This window comes from Monodon monoceros, unplaced genomic scaffold (genome assembly GCF_005190385.1).
Source record: "Monodon monoceros isolate NGI ecotype Baffin Bay Population unplaced genomic scaffold, NGI_Narwhal_1 Super_Scaffold_16, whole genome shotgun sequence".
NCBI classification, from domain to species: Eukaryota; Metazoa; Chordata; class Mammalia; order Artiodactyla; family Monodontidae; genus Monodon; species Monodon monoceros.
Window position 1 is genome coordinate 9156067 of NW_021703772.1, and position 18962 is coordinate 9175028.

General features: G+C 42.2%; 1 protein-coding gene across 4 annotated transcripts in view; it reads right to left on the reverse strand.

The window, feature by feature from the left end:
- LOC114896900 (nuclear body protein SP140-like protein) overlaps window positions 1-18962 on the reverse strand; it is a 71432-nt gene continuing 52470 nt past the window's right edge. For 3 of the 4 annotated variants that reach the window (XM_029225452.1, XM_029225451.1, XM_029225449.1), the window contains 12 exons: window positions 17364-17429; window positions 15650-15730; window positions 12529-12603; window positions 11171-11275; window positions 9139-9281; window positions 7937-7984; window positions 5586-5630; window positions 2678-2793; window positions 1874-1982; window positions 1561-1638; window positions 1204-1347; window positions 1-451 (listed from right to left, as the gene is read on the reverse strand). In XM_029225452.1, coding sequence (XP_029081285.1) covers window positions 344-451; window positions 1204-1347; window positions 1561-1638; window positions 1874-1982; window positions 2678-2793; window positions 5586-5630; window positions 7937-7984; window positions 9139-9281; window positions 11171-11275; window positions 12529-12603; window positions 15650-15730; window positions 17364-17429 — 1118 coding nt within the window. In that variant the 3' untranslated portion in view covers window positions 1-343. The remainder of the gene's footprint in view (window positions 452-1203; window positions 1348-1560; window positions 1639-1873; window positions 1983-2677; window positions 2794-5585; window positions 5631-7936; window positions 7985-9138; window positions 9282-11170; window positions 11276-12528; window positions 12604-15649; window positions 15731-17363; window positions 17430-18962) is intronic. The other variant, XM_029225450.1, reaches the window with a different exon arrangement.

The following is an 18962-nucleotide window of genomic DNA, read 5'->3' on the forward strand; positions in this document are numbered from 1 at the left end:
TCTCTTAAGTAAGTGATTTATTGTGAGTTTCTTTGGGAGAAACGGGGGAGGGAAGCAGGATTATAGGAAAAGCTTAAGCAAGGGTGTAATCACAGCCACAGACTAGCTCCAGCCGGATCTCATGAGGAACACAGGAGCATGAATCATAACACAAGGTTGAGTCCACCTTGGCACTGGAGGCTGGCCCCCAGGCCAAGGAAGTGTAACCCTCCAGGTGAAGCTGGCTCCGTTTGGCTGAAGGCAATGCTCTGGGGAGGGGCGGCATAAGCAGCCAGCCTTCCATGCGGCTGGGGGATGAGAAGTCTGCTCCAAAAGGGGTTTTCCAGGACACTAACAACATCCACTATTCCAGTGAACCGTCCTCGTTTGTCTCCTGAATAGTGAACACTTCCTTGAAATTCTTCTCAAATTCGGCCTCCAGTCTAAGTCCCATTAGGCCAAAGTCATTGAACTGGAAAAAAATAAAATAAAATGAACACAAAAATCATGATGCTCATTATCAGTGTCATTGCACCTTGTAATTGAGAATGATCAGGACTCTTGTCTTAGACACCCTAAGTTATATGAACCAGGTTATGCTAAAAAACTCATGCAGCGAGGAGCAACAAGATAGAAATGGGAACTCATAACCACACCTTACTTATTTGGACTCTTACTTATTTGGTTGGGTTATTGATTTCAGTCAGAGTTAGAAAAGTAATCTATGCTCTTTGTAACAGTGCAAATAGTACAGATTGCTTTTAAGTTAGATCAATGACCTTCCTTTTTCATTGACACTTCTGTTCCCCTCTGGCGACTCCTGTTAAACTATATGATCCATTCACATGGAGTGGAATCTGGAGATTGGGATTTCGGAAGAGGTCAGATTGCGTGTTTTGGGGGAGAGATAAGAAGCACAGTGTGACTTTAAGATGCAAGTCTCTTCTCCCTGGGTTTGGAGCAGGCAGGGCTCTGCTGTTCTCAATGGAAGGGAGGGTCTGAGCTCTTCGAGGCCTGGGGGTCTGGTTGCAGGGACACCTTCTGATTCGCTGTTACTACGCCTTGCTGAGCTCCAGTCTTGAACGGAAAAGTCACTGACTTCCGGAACTCTTGCTTTGCAGGTTTCATAGGATGAGGGAAAGTAAAATTTCCCAGGCACCAGAAAATGAGGGCAGAGTGGCTCAATGGACAGAAAATGAAATGGAAGCGGGGAGAGCCACTTACCTTGTAAGATGCCCTGTGGTTCTGAAAGATGAGGCGCATGTCCTGCACAAACCCCTCCACATGGGAGTAACCCTGCTCGTTCAGCCTCTTCTTGATCTTGTCCAACCACATGGGTTCCTTTAGGTTTTTAGAAGCCTCTTTAATCTAGTGAAAAACAAAAATCAATGGGAGAATTACTGGCAGAGTTCAATGTGTGCCTCCTGTGGATTCCCATCAAATCCAGTAGAAATACAGAAAGGTAACAGCAGCTCATGCTCTCACTCCCAGGGGATTCTGATCTCAAATCCCATGGGTACCTGTTTCAAGGTGGGGTAACATCATGGCAGCCTGTAATCACAGTTTGTCATTGTTACTTACATAATAGTAGTATGGAATCTTCGCAAAAAAGGTGCTCTCTGAATGACAATAGACCTTCAAGAGGAGGAACTCACATTTCTGCAAAAGAAGGTGGCTGTCAGTGAAAAGCACCTTGGAGACAATGAGCCCATATACATGCCCAGGCAGAGGCATGACTCACACCAGACATGCAATGGCTGCAAACAAGTTCTGGTGTGATTTCAGTGTGACTGAGTCATGGCTCACCCTTTGGTTGCCTTTCTCCTGACCCTGCCTATCTGACTTCTCACATGTGAGGGGAAAGGGGAAGAATTGGGGTTCCCATCCGACTCACCAACTGTTCCTCAGGCTGCATCTGCCTTGCCAGGACCTCAGATTCCCCAAGACATTGCTGGCTTCCTGAAGACTCCTTTATCCTGCAGAAGGTGCAACTCCACAGGTTCCTAAGGGGCCAGACATAAGTGAGTGAGGGCAAGGTCCCTGGAACCTGTCATCACTCCTATGTCTGATACTGTCCTCCTTTCAGGAATGTTGATGGACACAGCTGGAGGAAGAAAGGGGCACCTCCAGAGTCTCCAAGAACCCCACGTGGGGTCTGAGCCAATGACCCTCATCCCATCGAAGGAGAAACAAGGGGTCAGGGCATGGAGGTGGTGTCAGGATGAGTAGTGGGCTCTTCTTTCTCTGTCTGTTTCTGGGGACACAAGGAATCCTACCCGCCAGGCCTGAGTGTCGAAACTGGGTCTTAACCCCTGGGGGGCCTCGGGCTTCCCTCAGCCCATTAAAAACGTGGCAAAATGAGGGAACCAGCCCATGTTTCCTGCCTTTTCTGAATAAGTGCAGAACACAAACGAGTGGCATTTCCACCCCCATGAACAGGAGTCCATGCTGGAAAACTTCTAGGAAAGGACAGTAGCAGTATGTGGGCAAAGGACCTGGCTACTGACCTAGAGGAGAGCAAAACGCATTAACCTGCCACTGCCAGCATCTTGAAACAGCTCTCTGGATCATACTGCTGGACCCTGTACCTATGGCCCTGCTGTTTCCCCATCTAGACATAGTAAGAACTCTGTAGGGAGAGTGTGTACGGCAGGAGGAAGGGTCCCTAATAAGAAGGGAGGGGCTGCATCTCACGAACCTCTCAGTTTCCACAGGTGGGATGTGACAGTCCTCATGAAAAGATCTCGAACAAGTATCACAGCAAAACAGCTTTCCTCCATCCCTGCACGTCTCACACACATCTGAGTTTCCCAGCTAGAAGGTAAAACAACATCTATGTCCCTGGTGAGACCCCAGAAGGCCAGAACTAGGGGAATCTAGAACTCATTGCCTTTGTGTGAATCTGAATGGACACTTATATGCTTCTCCCTGAGATATTAAAGAGCAGCATAGCGTGGTGATTTCAGAAGCAGAAATTGTGGTCTGCAATGAAATTCAGGAGGAAGGGCCTGTGTGTCAGACCAGAAAAGTCTTCCCTATGAACCAGAGACTCGGGCTTCCCTGGTGGTGCAGTGGCTGAGGATCTGCCTGCCAGTGCAGGGGACATGGGTTCGAGCCCTGGTCTGGGAAGATCCCACATGCCGCGGAGCAACTAGGCCCGTGAGCCACAACTACTGAGCCTGCGCGTCTGGAGTCTGGGATCCGCAACAAGAGAGGCCGCGACAGTGAGAGGCCTGCGCACCGCGATGAAGAGTGGACCCCGCTCACCGCAACTAGAGAAAGCCCTCGCACAGAAACGAAGACCCAACACAGCCAAAAATAAATTAATTAATTAAAAAAAAAAAAAAACAGAGACTCTAACACTGAAAGGCTAGCAACAAAGCAAGACAATTTTTTAGGAATCTGAATAACTTTATTACCTTGCAGATAAAATAAGCTCCTGAAATAAAGTGTTAAATGCATTTGTCTACACCACAATAACTAAACTGACTCCTTGAAGGGTGATATATTGAGAATTTAATAAGGTGGATTAAACTTAGTGTGGAAAGTAATACAAGATTATTTTAACAATTATTTTGAGTCTTGTTCTGGGCTTTTGCGTGAAACTACTTGTATTGGGTGAATCGGGATTCTGGCCATTTCTTTTTTTTTTTTTTTTTTTTTTGGTGATACGCGGGCCTCTCACTGTTGTGGCCTCTCCTGTTGCAGAGCACAGGCTCCGGACGCGCAGGCTCAGCGGCCATGGCTCACGGGCCCAGCCACTCCGCGGCATGTGGGATCTTCCCGGACCGGGTCAAGAACCCGTGTCCCCTGCATCGGCAGGCGGACTCTCAACCATTGCGCCACCAGGGAAGCCCCCATTTCTTTTGCTTTTGAAATGGTCATATATGAGGAAGTGCTAGCTCCAAGGACCATTTTGCCAAAAAGTTCCCATTCAATGTTCTGGGGATCCTCAAGGACACCCCCCAATTGGAGACTGAGACTGCTCTGACATGGAGTCACGGGGCCATGTTTTTTCTCATCAGTGTAGGAACTGACAGATTACCATCATCATTCTCTAGAAAGTGATGACCCCTCTTCCCAGAAGAACAAGGAATAACAAATATAACCAATGTCTAAGAACCTCACATTTGTGTATTTTTTAGCAGATTTATCTAGCTCTTTGTTTCTTAGTCCAGCTGCACATTAGAACTTTCAGGGCAGAGTATATAAAATACCAATGCCCTGGTCCCTACGCCAGAAATTCTGAATCAATTTGTCTGGGTAGGGCAGATCCATTGGTGTTCTTCTTTAATTCATGGAATGGGTAATTTTGTGTATCAGAATCATCTGGGGAGTTTTAAACAATCCCAATGTCCAAGTCATAGCCTAGAGTGATGAACAGAATTTCCTCTAGGGTGGGATCTGGGCAATACTATTTTCCAAATGTCTTAGTTTCAGCCTAAGTTGAGACTTACCCTGAGCAAAGGGGATATTATAGGCCTGAATTGGCCTGTAATACCAGTCCCAGGAAAGATTATTAACAGCAATGAGGGTACTCTAGCTGGAACAGCTGCCATCTCCTCCCCATGGACTTTTGGCCGTGGGCTGTGAGACCTGACCCTCTGTGTCTATATCCATCCCAAACAAGCCACACAAACACTGGACTCCAGCACTGTTTAGATGACTAAAGAATCTTTCAGTTGTCCAAGGGTCAGAAAGAGTGTGGATAAGATCTAAATATTGTTGGGGGGATTGCTTTGGAGGTAAACTATAAGTAAAACTACTTGACTATCCCTCCTCTTTTGGACGTTGTGTGTCAGTATTACTGCATATTAACCCATGTGAGTGCTTCCCCCTGGAGTTGTGCAAAAGTGACTCTGCTTAAAATGTCCATCTTGTTGCAATGAAGGGAATCAAAATATGATTCAACTTAGAGAGTGGAGTCATCCATAATTTTAGCAGACCTTAAAGCATCCAGCCATATGGTACCAGTTTGAGTAAAAATGCCCTGTGATTTGCTATGTGGTGACCAGCTCAGCACCATGATGGCTCCCTCAAGATTGGTTACGGGGCTTCCGTGAAGAACCCACTAGCCCTGAGTGCATTTCTCTGCAGGACTCACAACAGGGTTCACACCTTAACTTGCCAGGTTGGCCTGGTCTGTTCCTTCTGAGTGACGCTTAAAACCATCTAGCTCTACCTGTACCTTGGAATAGATGTTTGGGATTTTCCTTTCCTTCCTTATTGCCTTCTTTAAATTGCTGTTTTCCCCTCAAATTTCCTCCTTATCCTTCATCTGCAGGCCAGCCGCACCCATTACTACTTCAAGCCCAGGCTCTAGAGACCCCAGTGGTCTCAAGCTCTGCCTCCCAGACTCACTTTCGGGGGAAATGGGAAGGTTTCCACTGAACAAATGGAAAGGATGCTTTCAGGCTGAGACACCCAACGCCAGAACCATGTACCTGATGTGGGGGGTGCATCGGCTGTTCCCTGCTCATCACACATAGCAACATGCTGCACCTGAGTGAGAGTGTGCTTCAGGGAAATGCAGTGATGACTCAGAGAATGTGCCGAGGGAAAAGGCCCACATTGTCCTGGGGTTACAGGCGGGCGTTAGTACTTACACAAAGGTTATCTAAAGTATTGTCGTGAGACTTCCGTACTCTTTTCTGCATAAAAGAGAGAAAGATTAAAGGACAATATTGAATGTGATGTATGCCTCCATCACTTATTTAAACAGCAATCTGTTGAGGGATTCAAGACACGGTTTACCCATTACTTCATACCTGTTTTTATGGATACACATATCTACTTGGAAAATAAAAAGTACCAAAGTACCACTGTTTGGCCCAATGCAAGTTCTATTCCCTGGCTCTCAGATGCAAAGTGGGGTTTTGTGAAGCCATACAGGGAGTCTGGCCCTGGTTCCCACAGATGGAGTTGGAGAAACTCTGCTGGTTTTCTTGCTTTGAGAGGCCCTTAGGCATTTTTCTCTATATTAGAAAATGTCATCCCATCTGGAGGAGCTGCAGTGAGAGTATCAGGCCGAGGACTCATCGTCAACAGCTCCAGTGACCACAGGGCCTAGAGGCCTGGCATCCATGCCAGGTGTCCCAGAGAAGAATGTCACCACCTATCACAGGTCTCCTGGGGCACAGCCCCAAAGATAAAATGTGCCCAAGTATCCCAGGGTTGCAACTCTTCTTCCAGAAGGTCACCCTCCTCTTCCCTCCCTCTGAATCCCAAAAAGTCAGCTAGCTGACTCTTCAGAGGTAACTGACTACCACCCACTAACTTTACATTGCGTTCCAATATTCAGTAGAATGACCTGACCTCCTTCCCTCTAGGACACAGGCAGCCTCAGCTTTTATCTGCAGCCCAGGGCAGAGTGGTCATGGAAAAGTGTGATCCATGAGACAGTGATCTGAGAGGTGTCCATGTCACTGTCCACGTTTCTGTGTGGCCTAAAGTTCACCACCCATCCCCATTAGTTATTCTTCCATGTTAGACAATGAAGTTGAAACAATCCTTGAGGTCAGAGATATTGTTTCAATCTTCTAATGACCATTGGGCATTTAGTGTGCACTCAATCACTGTATGTTGGATAAGTGAATAAATGAGTATCATTTCACTTAGGAACAGATTACGTGCTACCCCCTAAGCAAATATTAGCCTACAATAAAAAGGTTGTTCTAAAGGTGTGCATCAGATTATTTTACAACACAGCAGCTGTCATCTAAAGGTGTTAGTGACCTTTGTGAGGAGCCAGGAAGCTGTCATGTGGTGTTGAGAGTGACAATGAAGATTCCAGAAGCCAAGGGGCAAGAGAGGTTCTGAGAGGCACAGAGGACCCATGGAGGTAGTAATGGGTCCTGAGATCCGCCACTTGGGGAGCTTCTGTTCTTGCTCATAGGGAGATGCAAAGTATAGAGGTAACTGCAGGTTGTTGCTAAAAAGTGCTGCACCCACAAATAAGGGTAGAATCTGTTGGTAGGACATTGTCAGCTTATGTGGGTAATCTAACTGAGTAACTCTTGGCACCTGGGGAATGCTACAGATGCTGGTCTTTAATATACTCACTAAGTAGGGCAAATAATATGATAGTTTCCCTTTAGGAAATCCAGTGAGTGAAATGTCCCAAGGACTTAGAGTTCAAACTGTCCAGAACATCAGATAATGTAAAGGCCTGGACCTCACATTTCCAGTGGAACATGAAGTCCCATTGGCCAGCTATGTCTGACCTGTCTTAGAAATCTATGAATGTCTTGAATGGCCATTTCTACATGAAGTGTATAAGAATGGCTCTTCTCACCTCCTCCTTCTTCTCAAGTTCTCATTCATACCCAACCCTGGAAAAACCATCACCATGTCCTGAATCTACACTGCACCATACATATTTGTTTGTTGCCTCCAGAGAGGAAGGAATCACTTTCATAGATAGAAGGGAGGTCTGCACAGCACCCCCTTGAGGAGCTGAAAGAGTGGCATCAGAGTAAACAATTTTCCAGGTCAGCCCCTCCTATACTTAGACTGTGAATAAACTTTTGCTCCATCAGATTTCATTAAAGTTAGGAAATAGTAACATGATTTTAAAAATCTGGGTTTGAGTTGAAGATGACCCTATCACCTTATTATGATATATTTTTATGTATTCCAGCATCATGTCTTCTTTTACAACTTTGACACCCTTACATCTGCATCTATAGCTAAAGCACATCCATGAGGTCTATTTTGATGGTTCCTTATCACCTCCATTTCAAATGGTTTACCATTCAAAGAAGATCTTGCCATATATACAACATAGTGTTCGAAGTAGGAACACTGAAGGTGCATACGGAAAGTTTTTAAAAGGTGGGAGTGGGGTGTTGGAGGAAGTTTAATAATAATTACCCAGTTGAGAAACCACAGAATAATACACAGTGCATGAAAAATCAGTTATGTAATGAGAACTTGTAGAAAGTTACGCAATAATCACCTTTCTCATCCTGCCATATTTCCTTGGAGGGTTATGGAGAAATCTTTTCTGAAAGATAAAAGGATCTAAGTATATGGTTGGCCTGTGAGTCTCGCATTTCGAACCTCCTCCCAAATATTTCTACTGGGATGTCCCACTGTCAGCCCAAAGCCAAGGTGTCTAAATGAGAAATCATCTCCCTCTCCTCACTTGTACTTCTTCTAGAATTCAATCAGTGGTAGCTTAAAAATCATCCTTAGCACTTTTTTTCCTCCTGTGCTTTTTTCCTAACTTTAAGAGGTTTTCCTTCATAATCTCTTTGACACCTCTCACCTCCTCTCCATTTCCACCAGTGTCACTCAAGCTTGAGTCCCTCTACCAGGGCTAGTCAATCAACACACACTTATCCCATGCCTATTTGGTGCCAGGCATTCTGGCCAATCTTGGGCACACAAAGATGGACAAACCCAAGAGGGGTCTAGAGAGAAAAAGGGGATGCATGGAAGGATGAGAATAAAACAGTATAAGAAAGGCCTTAGTAATGGGCTCAAGAAGCCTAGGGAAGGAATGGTCAGGGTCAGGTCAGGCAGGGAATAGTCAGGGAAAAATGGCATTTGAGCTGAGCATTGCATGTTGAGTGTAGGTTTCTTCGGCTGAAAGACACTGAAGTCATTTCAAGGCCCCATGGCCACCTAAAACACTATTTTAAATATGTCATTTCACATCTCAGAAGACTTCACTGATTTTGCATTATCTATATTGTGAGTTTAAACATATTAGCCTGGCATTAAATCCCTCCACAAACAACTCCAGTTGATGGATTATGCCTTATCACATACAATATGTCTACCTCAACCATGGTTCTGGTTTTCGTGCCATTCTTTGTCTGGAGTAACTTCTTCCTACTTGTTTGATTGTAAACTGTCTTCTTTCAGTGCATAAAGCTGTCTGCATGCACCTGAGTCAGAATGACCTTTCCTTCCTCCAAGCTCCTGCATCCATCCTGACGGAGCCCCTTTTACAACAGTGATGTGCTGCATTGTACTGAGGTTAGGAATGTGGAACACCTCTCCCCAGGTGAGAGGATAAACTCAGAGGCATCTGGGCTTTAGCTATAACTCATCTGGGCTTTAGCCATAACAAATATTTGGTGAGCAAATAGTGACCTTATTCTTGGGGCACAGCAAGGAAAGTCACGTCTCCCATCCCTGTCACTGGAATACCTCGATCAGCCAACGTAGGGGCATCCCACCGCAGCGAACACTTATCTTCCAGTTCTTGGATCTTTCGTGGCCTCCTCTGATTTCAAATTCCCTGGGGGTGAACCAGTCTCCATTCTCACTCTGTATACACTTCACCAAAACTCCTGTAAGACCAGGGTAAGTTAATCTTTAGCCCTCTTTGTTTTCAGATGGTGGGCTCCCAACACACTGGATCTGGACCTACCCAATTTGGTCTCAAGATCTAAAACAGGAGAGTCTAGCCTCCCCTTTCAGGTTTCAGAATCCCCAAACCTAGCCTTTAAGTCCCCTCAAAGGATATTTACTGCTTTGTGGCAACATTTCTTTAACCAGTGTGCAACAACAACAAAATGGTAATTACCATCAAAAACAACCTTTTAAAAGTATGTCAAAATCACCTACGAAGGAAAAGGAAGTGATTTTGAAGAGTGAGACCATTTCAATTTGCTAGGGATAGAGAACAAGTCAGAATCTCCTACGGACTTTGGGGAACCTCAGGTTGGGACTAAGATCTCCAATGGGGGCTCTGTGGCTCAGAACGGCACCACAGCAGCATCTGTGCCCTTTATTACACTTTTCATCCAGTTTAATGGCATTATTGAGCAGAGATTTTCCCATCCCTGAAATCATGGATAGCTGATATTAAAAATAATTGTGAAATGTTATCCAATGTAAAATTTAAGTTATGTATAAAAGATAATCACATGCTTAACACCACTAGTCATTAGAGAAATGCAAGTCAAACCCACAATGAGATACCATTTCACACCCACTAAGATGGCCATCATAGAAAAGTCAGACAATAACAAGTGTTGGCAAGGAAGTAGAGAAATGGGAGCCCTCATACATTGTTGGTGGGAATATAAAACAGTACAGCCACTGTGGAAAACATTTTGGTGTTTCCTCAGTAGGTTAAACATGGAATCATCATATGAACCAGCAATTCCACTCCTAGGTACATACCCAAAAGAATTAAAAACATATGTTCACACAAAAACTTGTACATGAATGTTCAAAACAGCATTATTCATAATAGTGAAAGAGTGGAAACAATCCAAACTGATGAAAAGATAAACAAAATATGGTATATACATACCATGGAATATTATATTATTGGGCAATAAGAAGGAATGAAGTACTAATACATACTATTATATGGATGAATCTTGAAAACATAATCTTAAGTGAGAGAGCCAGTCCCAAGAGGGCACATATTATATGATTCCATTTAAATGAAATACCTAGAATAGGCCAATTTGTGGAGCAGAAAATAGATTAGTGGAAAGAAAATAGATTGGCCCAGTTTAGGGCTGGGTGGTGGAGTGGGGTTAGGTGGGAATGGGCATTGATTGCTAATAGACATGGAGTTTCCTTTAGTGAAAAAATATTCTGACAAAAATATTCTAAAATTAGATTGTGGTGATGGCTGTACCATCTTGTGAATATACAAATAAAACTCAACATTGAATTGTACACTCTCAGTGGTGAATTGTATCTCGGTTAAGCTGTTTAAATACGTTACCTCAATTATGTACATTAATTCCTCGCAGCTACACCATGAAGCAGGTTTTTAATGATTTCTTTTTTAGATAAAGAATTTCAGGGTCAGAAAGGTCCCATTCTCTACTCGGCTGAATCAGTCCCTCTCGGCATAGCTGAGGCTGGGACTGAGGTTGTCTGATTCTGAATTCTGTTCTATCCTTACTACATCAAGCACCTGCCCTGGTGAAAATCATCCAGAGGGAGAGAGGATATGAAGTTGGAGGCTGAGGGCCTCTTCCCTTTTATTTCTTCTTCATTTCTCTTTGGCCTCCCCATGGACACTTTCACGTGGGAGTAAGCACCTAAAATGTATGATTTCTTAAAGTGTGAAAATAGCAACTTAGGGATCCCTTCCTCCTCTCAAGCCAAACCATTGTCCCAATTCCTTCAACTATGTGTAATTCACATGGATAATTCCATTACTTCTCGTGATCCCTTCAGATAGGAATTGCAAATAGACCATAAAACCCACCTTCTTTCAATTTCTTCTTATGTAACATCCCCTTCACCTTACCACAGGTCACAGGAAGTATCTGAGAGTGAAAATCCACTTTTTCATATCTGCGTTTTCTTTGCCCTGAAAGAGAAGATGTCTTCATTGTCTCATTTTCAATTGCGCACGTACTGCTTCTCCCATGCTGAGTTTGTTCCTATAATGGTATGGAGGAACTTAGAAAGCTTTATTCCATAAATCTCTAGAGTCAAAGTCTTTCTTCCAAGTGGCATTTTTGATACATAACTACAGAATGTCTACCTCTACCTCATCCCTCAAATCTCACACAAAACAGAATGTGTTAACAGAGAAATTGGGCTTCAGTAAAACTGTCTTAGCTCCCAGTCCAGTCAGCCCCACTGATTCTTACATGACAATGAAACATACAGCTGCATCATGTTCTGAAGGGAACCTCCAGTTATACTGTTTCACTGCAGTTAGGTAGCTGGAACAAAGCGAGAGGCTGTACTTGCATCTCTCTATTTGAGCGCTGGTTAGTGAGCAGAGAGAGAGAGTAATGATGGGGGAACCTAATGGAGGCGACGTCTGCCTTCTCTTTGTGTTCTTTGCTTTGCTTCACTTCTCCCGCACGTCGGCTTTCTCCTTAGCTGAAAGAGGAGCTCAGGAAGCTCTAGGATAATCTGCAAGTTGCATGGTGGCGAGGGCTGCTAGAGACCTGATTCCACAGCAGCAGGGGTGAAAGGTCTTCAAACTAGCTCAAGGAGGATATGTAACTGATCCTGACCCTCCAGCCAACGTTTTAGAGCTATGATGGGAAGAGGGGGAGCTGTCCGTGGTCCAGTTTTGAGGTAGTAGGCTAGCAGAACTGGGATGAACTGAGAAGGATGGTGTGGGCCTAATTCACGCTCTTGCTTTACAGATGAAGAAACGGAAGCAAAAGCTGTCAAGTGACAGGTCCAAGCCCACACAGTCAGAAGAGAATGACAGACTTCTGACTACCACTCCAGGCCACCCATGGTGTGCAACCTCTGACTCTCTGTGCGGCAGGAAAAGGGTCTGCTAAATAATATGGGGGTTGTATATGTGCCCTTTATATGAAAGCAGACTATTTCAGTTCAGCGAAGACAGCATCACTGTGGTAGCCCCTGGACCCATTGGGTCTGGTTTAGATCTGTCACCAAGTTACTTGTTTGTGGAATTATCTTCTTTTTCTTTCATACACATTTTGAAAATGGACCAAATCATAGACGTTTTCCAACGGTTAGTAAAGCTACATAAAGCAATTAGGGAAATGGATTTATCAGTAAAAACACAGAGTAAAGCACAGGAAATTAGCTGCATAATTATTGAGAGTGTACTCCCCTTTTCTTCTTTACCTCTTGACTTAACTTTTCTCTGTGGGGCTCTGTCACTATGAGTTAAGTGGAGTCTCCATCTGCCTCTCTTTCTCCCTGAGAAAATAGAAAAATAGAATCACAGTCACAGATATGCAGTTGCATTGTGTATATTAGTGCTCTACAGAATTTCCATTGAAATGTAACTTCCCCATAAGCCTGTCTAATGCACAAAGAAAAATACATAATGCCTAGTCCTTAAGCATGAAGAATTAGATGGCAAATCTTAGACTTATCTTGTATTTTACTTTTTATTGTCCCACATTAGTAAAACAAACAAATAATAGAAATCAGCATTTTATTTATGTCTCAAGCAGCCATGTGTTGAGTGCTTAATAGATGCCAATTGTACATCTACTAATGTACAATTAAAGGAAGTGAGTCAAGGGGAACCCTATGGTGGGCTTCACAGGTGAGACACATGTCCTGCACATCACCTAGAATGAAGTTATTTGTACATTTGTGTTGAAAGTTTTAGTAATGTGACCAAGAGTTTTGTCCACCTGGTTTTAGACAAAGATATTAGAATCGAAGAAACTAACAAGAAGTCTAATCAAGAGAATGGGTAGAACTGAGTCCTCCAAAACCTTGATTTCAAATAGTAATTAAGGACTGACTCAGTAGATGTTGCAGCAGAGGCTGTTCTGCCATTTACAAGTTAATTGACTGTGGACATGCATCTCAGTATGTTTGCTATCATTCACATGTGTTTTATTTTCTAAGGTAGGAAGATAAATTCATTTCCTGGTTTCTGTGTTCAAATGGCCACCATCTGATGGTGCTGAGTGGGGTAATACAGACCCCAGGAAGAAATATTTTCCAGACTACTCCTTCCTAACTGCTGCAAACTCCAAGCAGATTATGAGCATATATCAGACCAGCAAAGTAAAAAGGCTCTTTCCTTCAGTCAAACCCCAAACGGACGCATTGGTTGGAAAAATAATCCCACTTTCTGGTCTTTAGACTAAGCAGTTACTGAGAGGGTTTTCATTTCCTCAAGATCAAAATGGCCTCATGGGACAAATGTTGATGACTAGACCTTATCAGAAGACCAAACAAGTCACAACTTTGCAAGTTGTCACCCTGTTGTTATTTAACAAGATAATAGAATCTCAGACAAGAGGCCTACAGAGATTTCTAAACTTAAGAAATCTTAAGTTTAAGAAATCTTAAAACTTAAAGAAATGTCTAAACGTAAGAAAGTAGAAGACTTGGATAGTATAGCCGTGGGCTAAGGAGAACCACTAACAAGACAGAATTGCAGTTCTTAAAGAGGCAGGTTAATCGTTTGACTCCCTCTCACTTTCTCCCTCTGTAAGGTGGGTTCACTAGGCAATAGCAGGTCACCCAGCCAGGTATGGCTTTCTGAGGCTCTCCGCACCTCCTCTCTCACCCAAGATGCCAAAGTGGTGGAATACTCTAGAAGACCAGGATATTTCTGGTTCTCTTTCTCATTCCTCTCTCCTCTTCTAAAGGTCCATGCTCACAGCCCAGTGAGAAGAGATCCAGACATCTCTTCCTTGCCTCTCCCACATTCCAGTTTGGCTTGGCACTAAAGCTCTGATTACAACCTTGGACAGTCCAGCAAATGCAGAGTTCTTTCTTGCTCTCTGTCTCTATCTGTTGCTTCTGGTTATATCTTTCCTGGGTAGTGGGTATGTTGGATTTACCTTTCATCAAATCTGTTAGGCCTAATATTTGTAGGGAGAAAAAGGAAATACATTGAAGTCCATTCTAGTCTTTGGAGCTTCTAGTAAAAGGAGATTTGGTGCTTAAAACCCACTAATTCATAATATAGCGCTATTGTATTTTACTTTCAAAACAGATTGGCTGAGCAAGGCAGGATTTAACTATTTCTGTGTCCCCAGGCTCTAGTGCCCATTTAATAACACTGAAACCCCATAACAAACCCTAATAAATACTATGGCAGTCAGATTACAATGTAAGGTTATTTTTAAAAAATTGTTATGTTTGGTATTAACCTCTAGAAGTAAATATGACAATTTTAAATTTAATACTGTTTTCTCAAAATCTTAGTAGAACTAAGTCCCAGCCGTTGAGAACAATTCACTAAGTGCCAAAAAGGGTGACCAACTGCCCCAGTCTGTTCAGGACTAAGGGGTATCCAGGATGCAGGACTTTCAGTGGCAGAACTTGGAAAGTCCTGGGCAAACCGGGTCGAGTTGGTCACCTTACTTCACAGCCTACATCCAAAGGCAGTGCACCGAACCACCTATGCGACCGTCCAAAGTATTAGTGGAACAGGTTATGGCGGCCCTAGCTCTTCACTCATATCCAGGCTACATTTCTTTCCAAAAAAGTCAAGTTGGTGCCTCTTCCCTCACTGTGGAGTTAATGAAAGCATCTCGTGGAGGAAAGAGCTAGTGATTGTGCACTTTCCTTATCCAGTGTCATCTCACAGCTGTCCCTGTCAAGTAAGACACTTCCACACTCTTATCTCTCCTCTCTCATCCACTTCCCCAATCCTGAATGGGCTCAAGCCAGCAGCTCTTGAGTGGGAGCAGAGCCAAGAGAGAATGAGAGAAGACCCCGATTATGCCACCTCTCCACTGCAGGTGTTCCAGACCAAGCTTGCTCAGGCGGAAGGCAGGGAGGTGCTTTGAATTGGAGAAAATACTTAAGTTTTAATACCAGGCCTGAAAGGACCCCAATAACTGGAAAAAGACTCTTGTTCCTGTGAAAAGGGAACAGAAAAATGCTATGACCTGCCCAAGATAGGAAAAACTCACCTAGAAGGTAGATTTGAAAGGGGAATGAGAGAATGAACTTACTTTCTGTTTACAATTTATAAAAACTAGCCATTTTAATAAACCAATAATATAAGGTAAAGGAATTTTCATGAAAAACAGATAAAACTCAGAGGAAAAAAAAATTAGGTCCTGGGCAGTTAAGAGCTATGATATAAATGCAAACAATTTACAATCCTGGCTCCAAATGGGTTGCTTTCTAAAGATTTCATGGCTCTCAACTTGACTGGTAAGCTTGACTAGTAAAAACTTAACGAAGATCTGTGTTCCTCAAAACTTTAGCAAAATTTCTGTTGACCCCAAGGGCAAAATAGAAGTGGCACAAACAATCTTACTCCTGATTCTGGCAGGGTCCTGCAGGTGCATTTTCTCCTTCTTTCCACTCGAGGCCAGTTGGCCAGCAGCGTTGCTGTTGTCTAGGGGTAGGCAGGGGAAAAGATAGAGTTATGCAAACAGCAGCTGACATGTGAAACGAAAAGCAAGCGAGGAATTTTATGAGAGAGTATAATATAGTGGAAATAAAACATCAACTACGAGCCAGAAACCCAGGAAAATCCACTTAAACCTCTGTCCCTGTCTCTTCCTCCATAACATACACCTACTATTGTTGTTCTATATTATCACAGAACATCAAGTGTTAAACTTTTTTGAAAGTGCTTTATAAGCTGTGTATTACAAAGTACAATACCATAATTTATGGCTGTCTAATTGTAAAAATACATAAGAAATGTATCAATCTACCGCTGAACATGTGTTGAAAAGAGTTCAATTCAGAAGTATCAAAAAAAAAAAAAAAGCAAGTGAGGGAATATGGGTTTGAATTCTGAACCCCCTTGCACTATACACTTAGACAAGAAAGAAAGTTATGGCAAGGGATCTCAAGCAGGTGTCCAGAGCATTCTCTACTTACGAGGGACCACTTTTAAAGTACATACAAAATTTCATTATACTTTCGAAAAAAGTAGTTTAGAATTTATGTATGGACACACAGACCTAAATGAAAATGTCATAATGATTAAATACAAATATTTAGTGTTTTGAAAATAAGCATTCTTAAAATGGATGCAACCACTTTTTTCTTTCTTCCTGAACAATATTATACACATTCACTAATAGTGCAGCCATGTAAATTGGCAAGAATGTAAGATATATAGATTAGTGAAAATTAATAAATTTTAATTGGACTCTAAAATCTTGTATAGATCTAGTGATTCAAAATCGGAAACCATGTGGAAAATGAAGTCTAGCCCTCATTGTCTAGAGAAAAGTTGTTCCTTAAACCACTACTAAAATGAACAAGATTTCAGGGGTCTGATTAGAAGTAATATTTACACGTTATTGGAAACTCAGAAAATAAAAATTGCATGAAACATCACCATCTGGAGATAGCCACAATTAACTCGTCAGACTTTTCTTTTGCATATTTTACTGTTTAAACGACACTTTTCCATTACAATAGTTGAACATGTTTAAGATTTTGAGTATATACACATACCTTTAAAAAACACAAATAAAAATATAAACATCACCTATATTCCAATGACCAAATTCAACTACTGCATATATTTTTATGGATGTACTGACATCGATTTTCCTATATATCTATATCTATGTCTCCCTCTATATATAGATTGATAAATATGTATAAATAAGGAGTTATAGAGATATAAAAACAAATAATGCTTATGTATATATTTTCTTTAACACACACATACACGCACACACATACACATGCAGTCTGCTTTATTCACTTAGCCTTTAGAACGTCTCTCCAAATTAATGTTTCTTGACCTAGGAAAGAAGCCACATATTGAGGATGGTAGTGTCTTGGTAGCATTTAGCTCTGGACTATTACACACGTGAGAAATAAACCATTTTGTTGAAGCCACTGTATTTTTGGGCTTCTTTATTAAAGTGTCTTGGCCTATATCCTGACTGACATAGTAGCTAGGAAACTATTATTGTCCTCAAGAGACTGCAGGCTGCAAGAAGACAATAAGCAGTGCCTTATAAACTGAACAGGTGTGACTACTTCACTTTGCTGCTTACCTTTTTGATGTATTTTTCTCTGACGTTTTGCTTTTACTCTTGACCAGGAATGCCCTTTCTTTTTTTCTTAAAAAAAACATAATAAAGTTAATTACTTAGAGCTGTAAATATAATTCTCAGAGCCTTATATATCAGTAGTTTTCAAGTATTTTTTTCAGACCTTAGTTCACAAGGATGGGGCAAATTTCTTAACTACCAGTGTAGCAGTGTGAGGTTGATTTTGAGCTATATTTTACCCTGCGTAGATTTGGAGACTATAGGAGATGACTTTCTCTTGAACAAATATCAATTTTTTCCCTTTTCAAGTGTTCTTATGTAAATTCAAATGCTCTGAAGTTGGGAGGCATTCTCAACTTTAGTATGGAGAACTGCCATTAAATAATCTCTGTATTCTTGCAGTTGTAACACAAATCTTCTCACTTACGTTTAATATAGTGCCTGAAATTCCCAGAGGACTTAAGGAAACAGAGTGGATTTTGTGTTGTGTTTTGCTTTCTTGTGTGTGATATGAAAATGTGTGAATGTGTGAAGACCACTGGTGCTGGGCAAGTAGCTCAGTGCTGACTTACAAGGCAGGAAGGGCCAAAAAGCCTTGCTCTTCAAATGGAAATGCTATATTCAAGAATGCTGGATCTACCATATGATCCAACAACCCCACTCCTGGGCATATACCCGGAAAAGATGAAGACTCTAATTCAAAAAGATACATGCACCCCAGTGTTCATAGCAGCACTATTTACAATAGCCAAGACATGAAAGCAACCTAAGTGTGCATCAAGAGATGAGTAGATAAAGATGTGGTATATCTATACGATGGAATATTACTCATACATGAAAAAGAACAAAATGACATTTGGCAGCAACATGGATGGACCTAGAGGTTATCATATTAAGTGAAGTAAGTCAGAGAAACACAGATATCATGTGATATCACTTATATGTGGAATCTAAAAAAATGATACAAATGAACTTATTTACAACACAGAACTAGACTCACAGACATAGAAAACAAACTTATGGTTACCAGAGGGAAAAGGAGTATGGAGGGACAAACTAGGAGTATGGGATTAACAGTTACTACTATATACAAAATAGATAAACAGCAAGCTATATTCACTGTATAGCACAGGGAACTATACTCAATATCTTGTAATAACCTATAATAGAAAAGAATCTGAAAAATATATATATATAACTGAATCACTTTGCTGTACACCTGAAACTAATACTATATTGTAAATCAATTAATTCAATTTAAAAAGAAAAGAAAAAAAGAGAACGCAGCGACTGCCCCAGTGGCACCTTGGCTTTCTATTCTACTTCACAGCCTGAAGCAAATCTCAGCCTCACTGAGGTCTTCAATTCACCAAGATTCCCCAGAGGCCTGGGCCTGGTGCACTGATGCTTGGCTAAGCTGACAGCCGAAGTCCACTGGGCCACTGTCGCTGTTTGGCCTCAGAGCCAGCTTGGCAGAACCAAAGCCGATGTGGTCACTCCTCTTGTTGGCGGAAGTCAGATGACTGGGCTTTTGCACATAAGCTACATGCTTGGTCGTTCATGTGGAAAACTACAGACTGGCAGAGTAGGGACACTGATCTA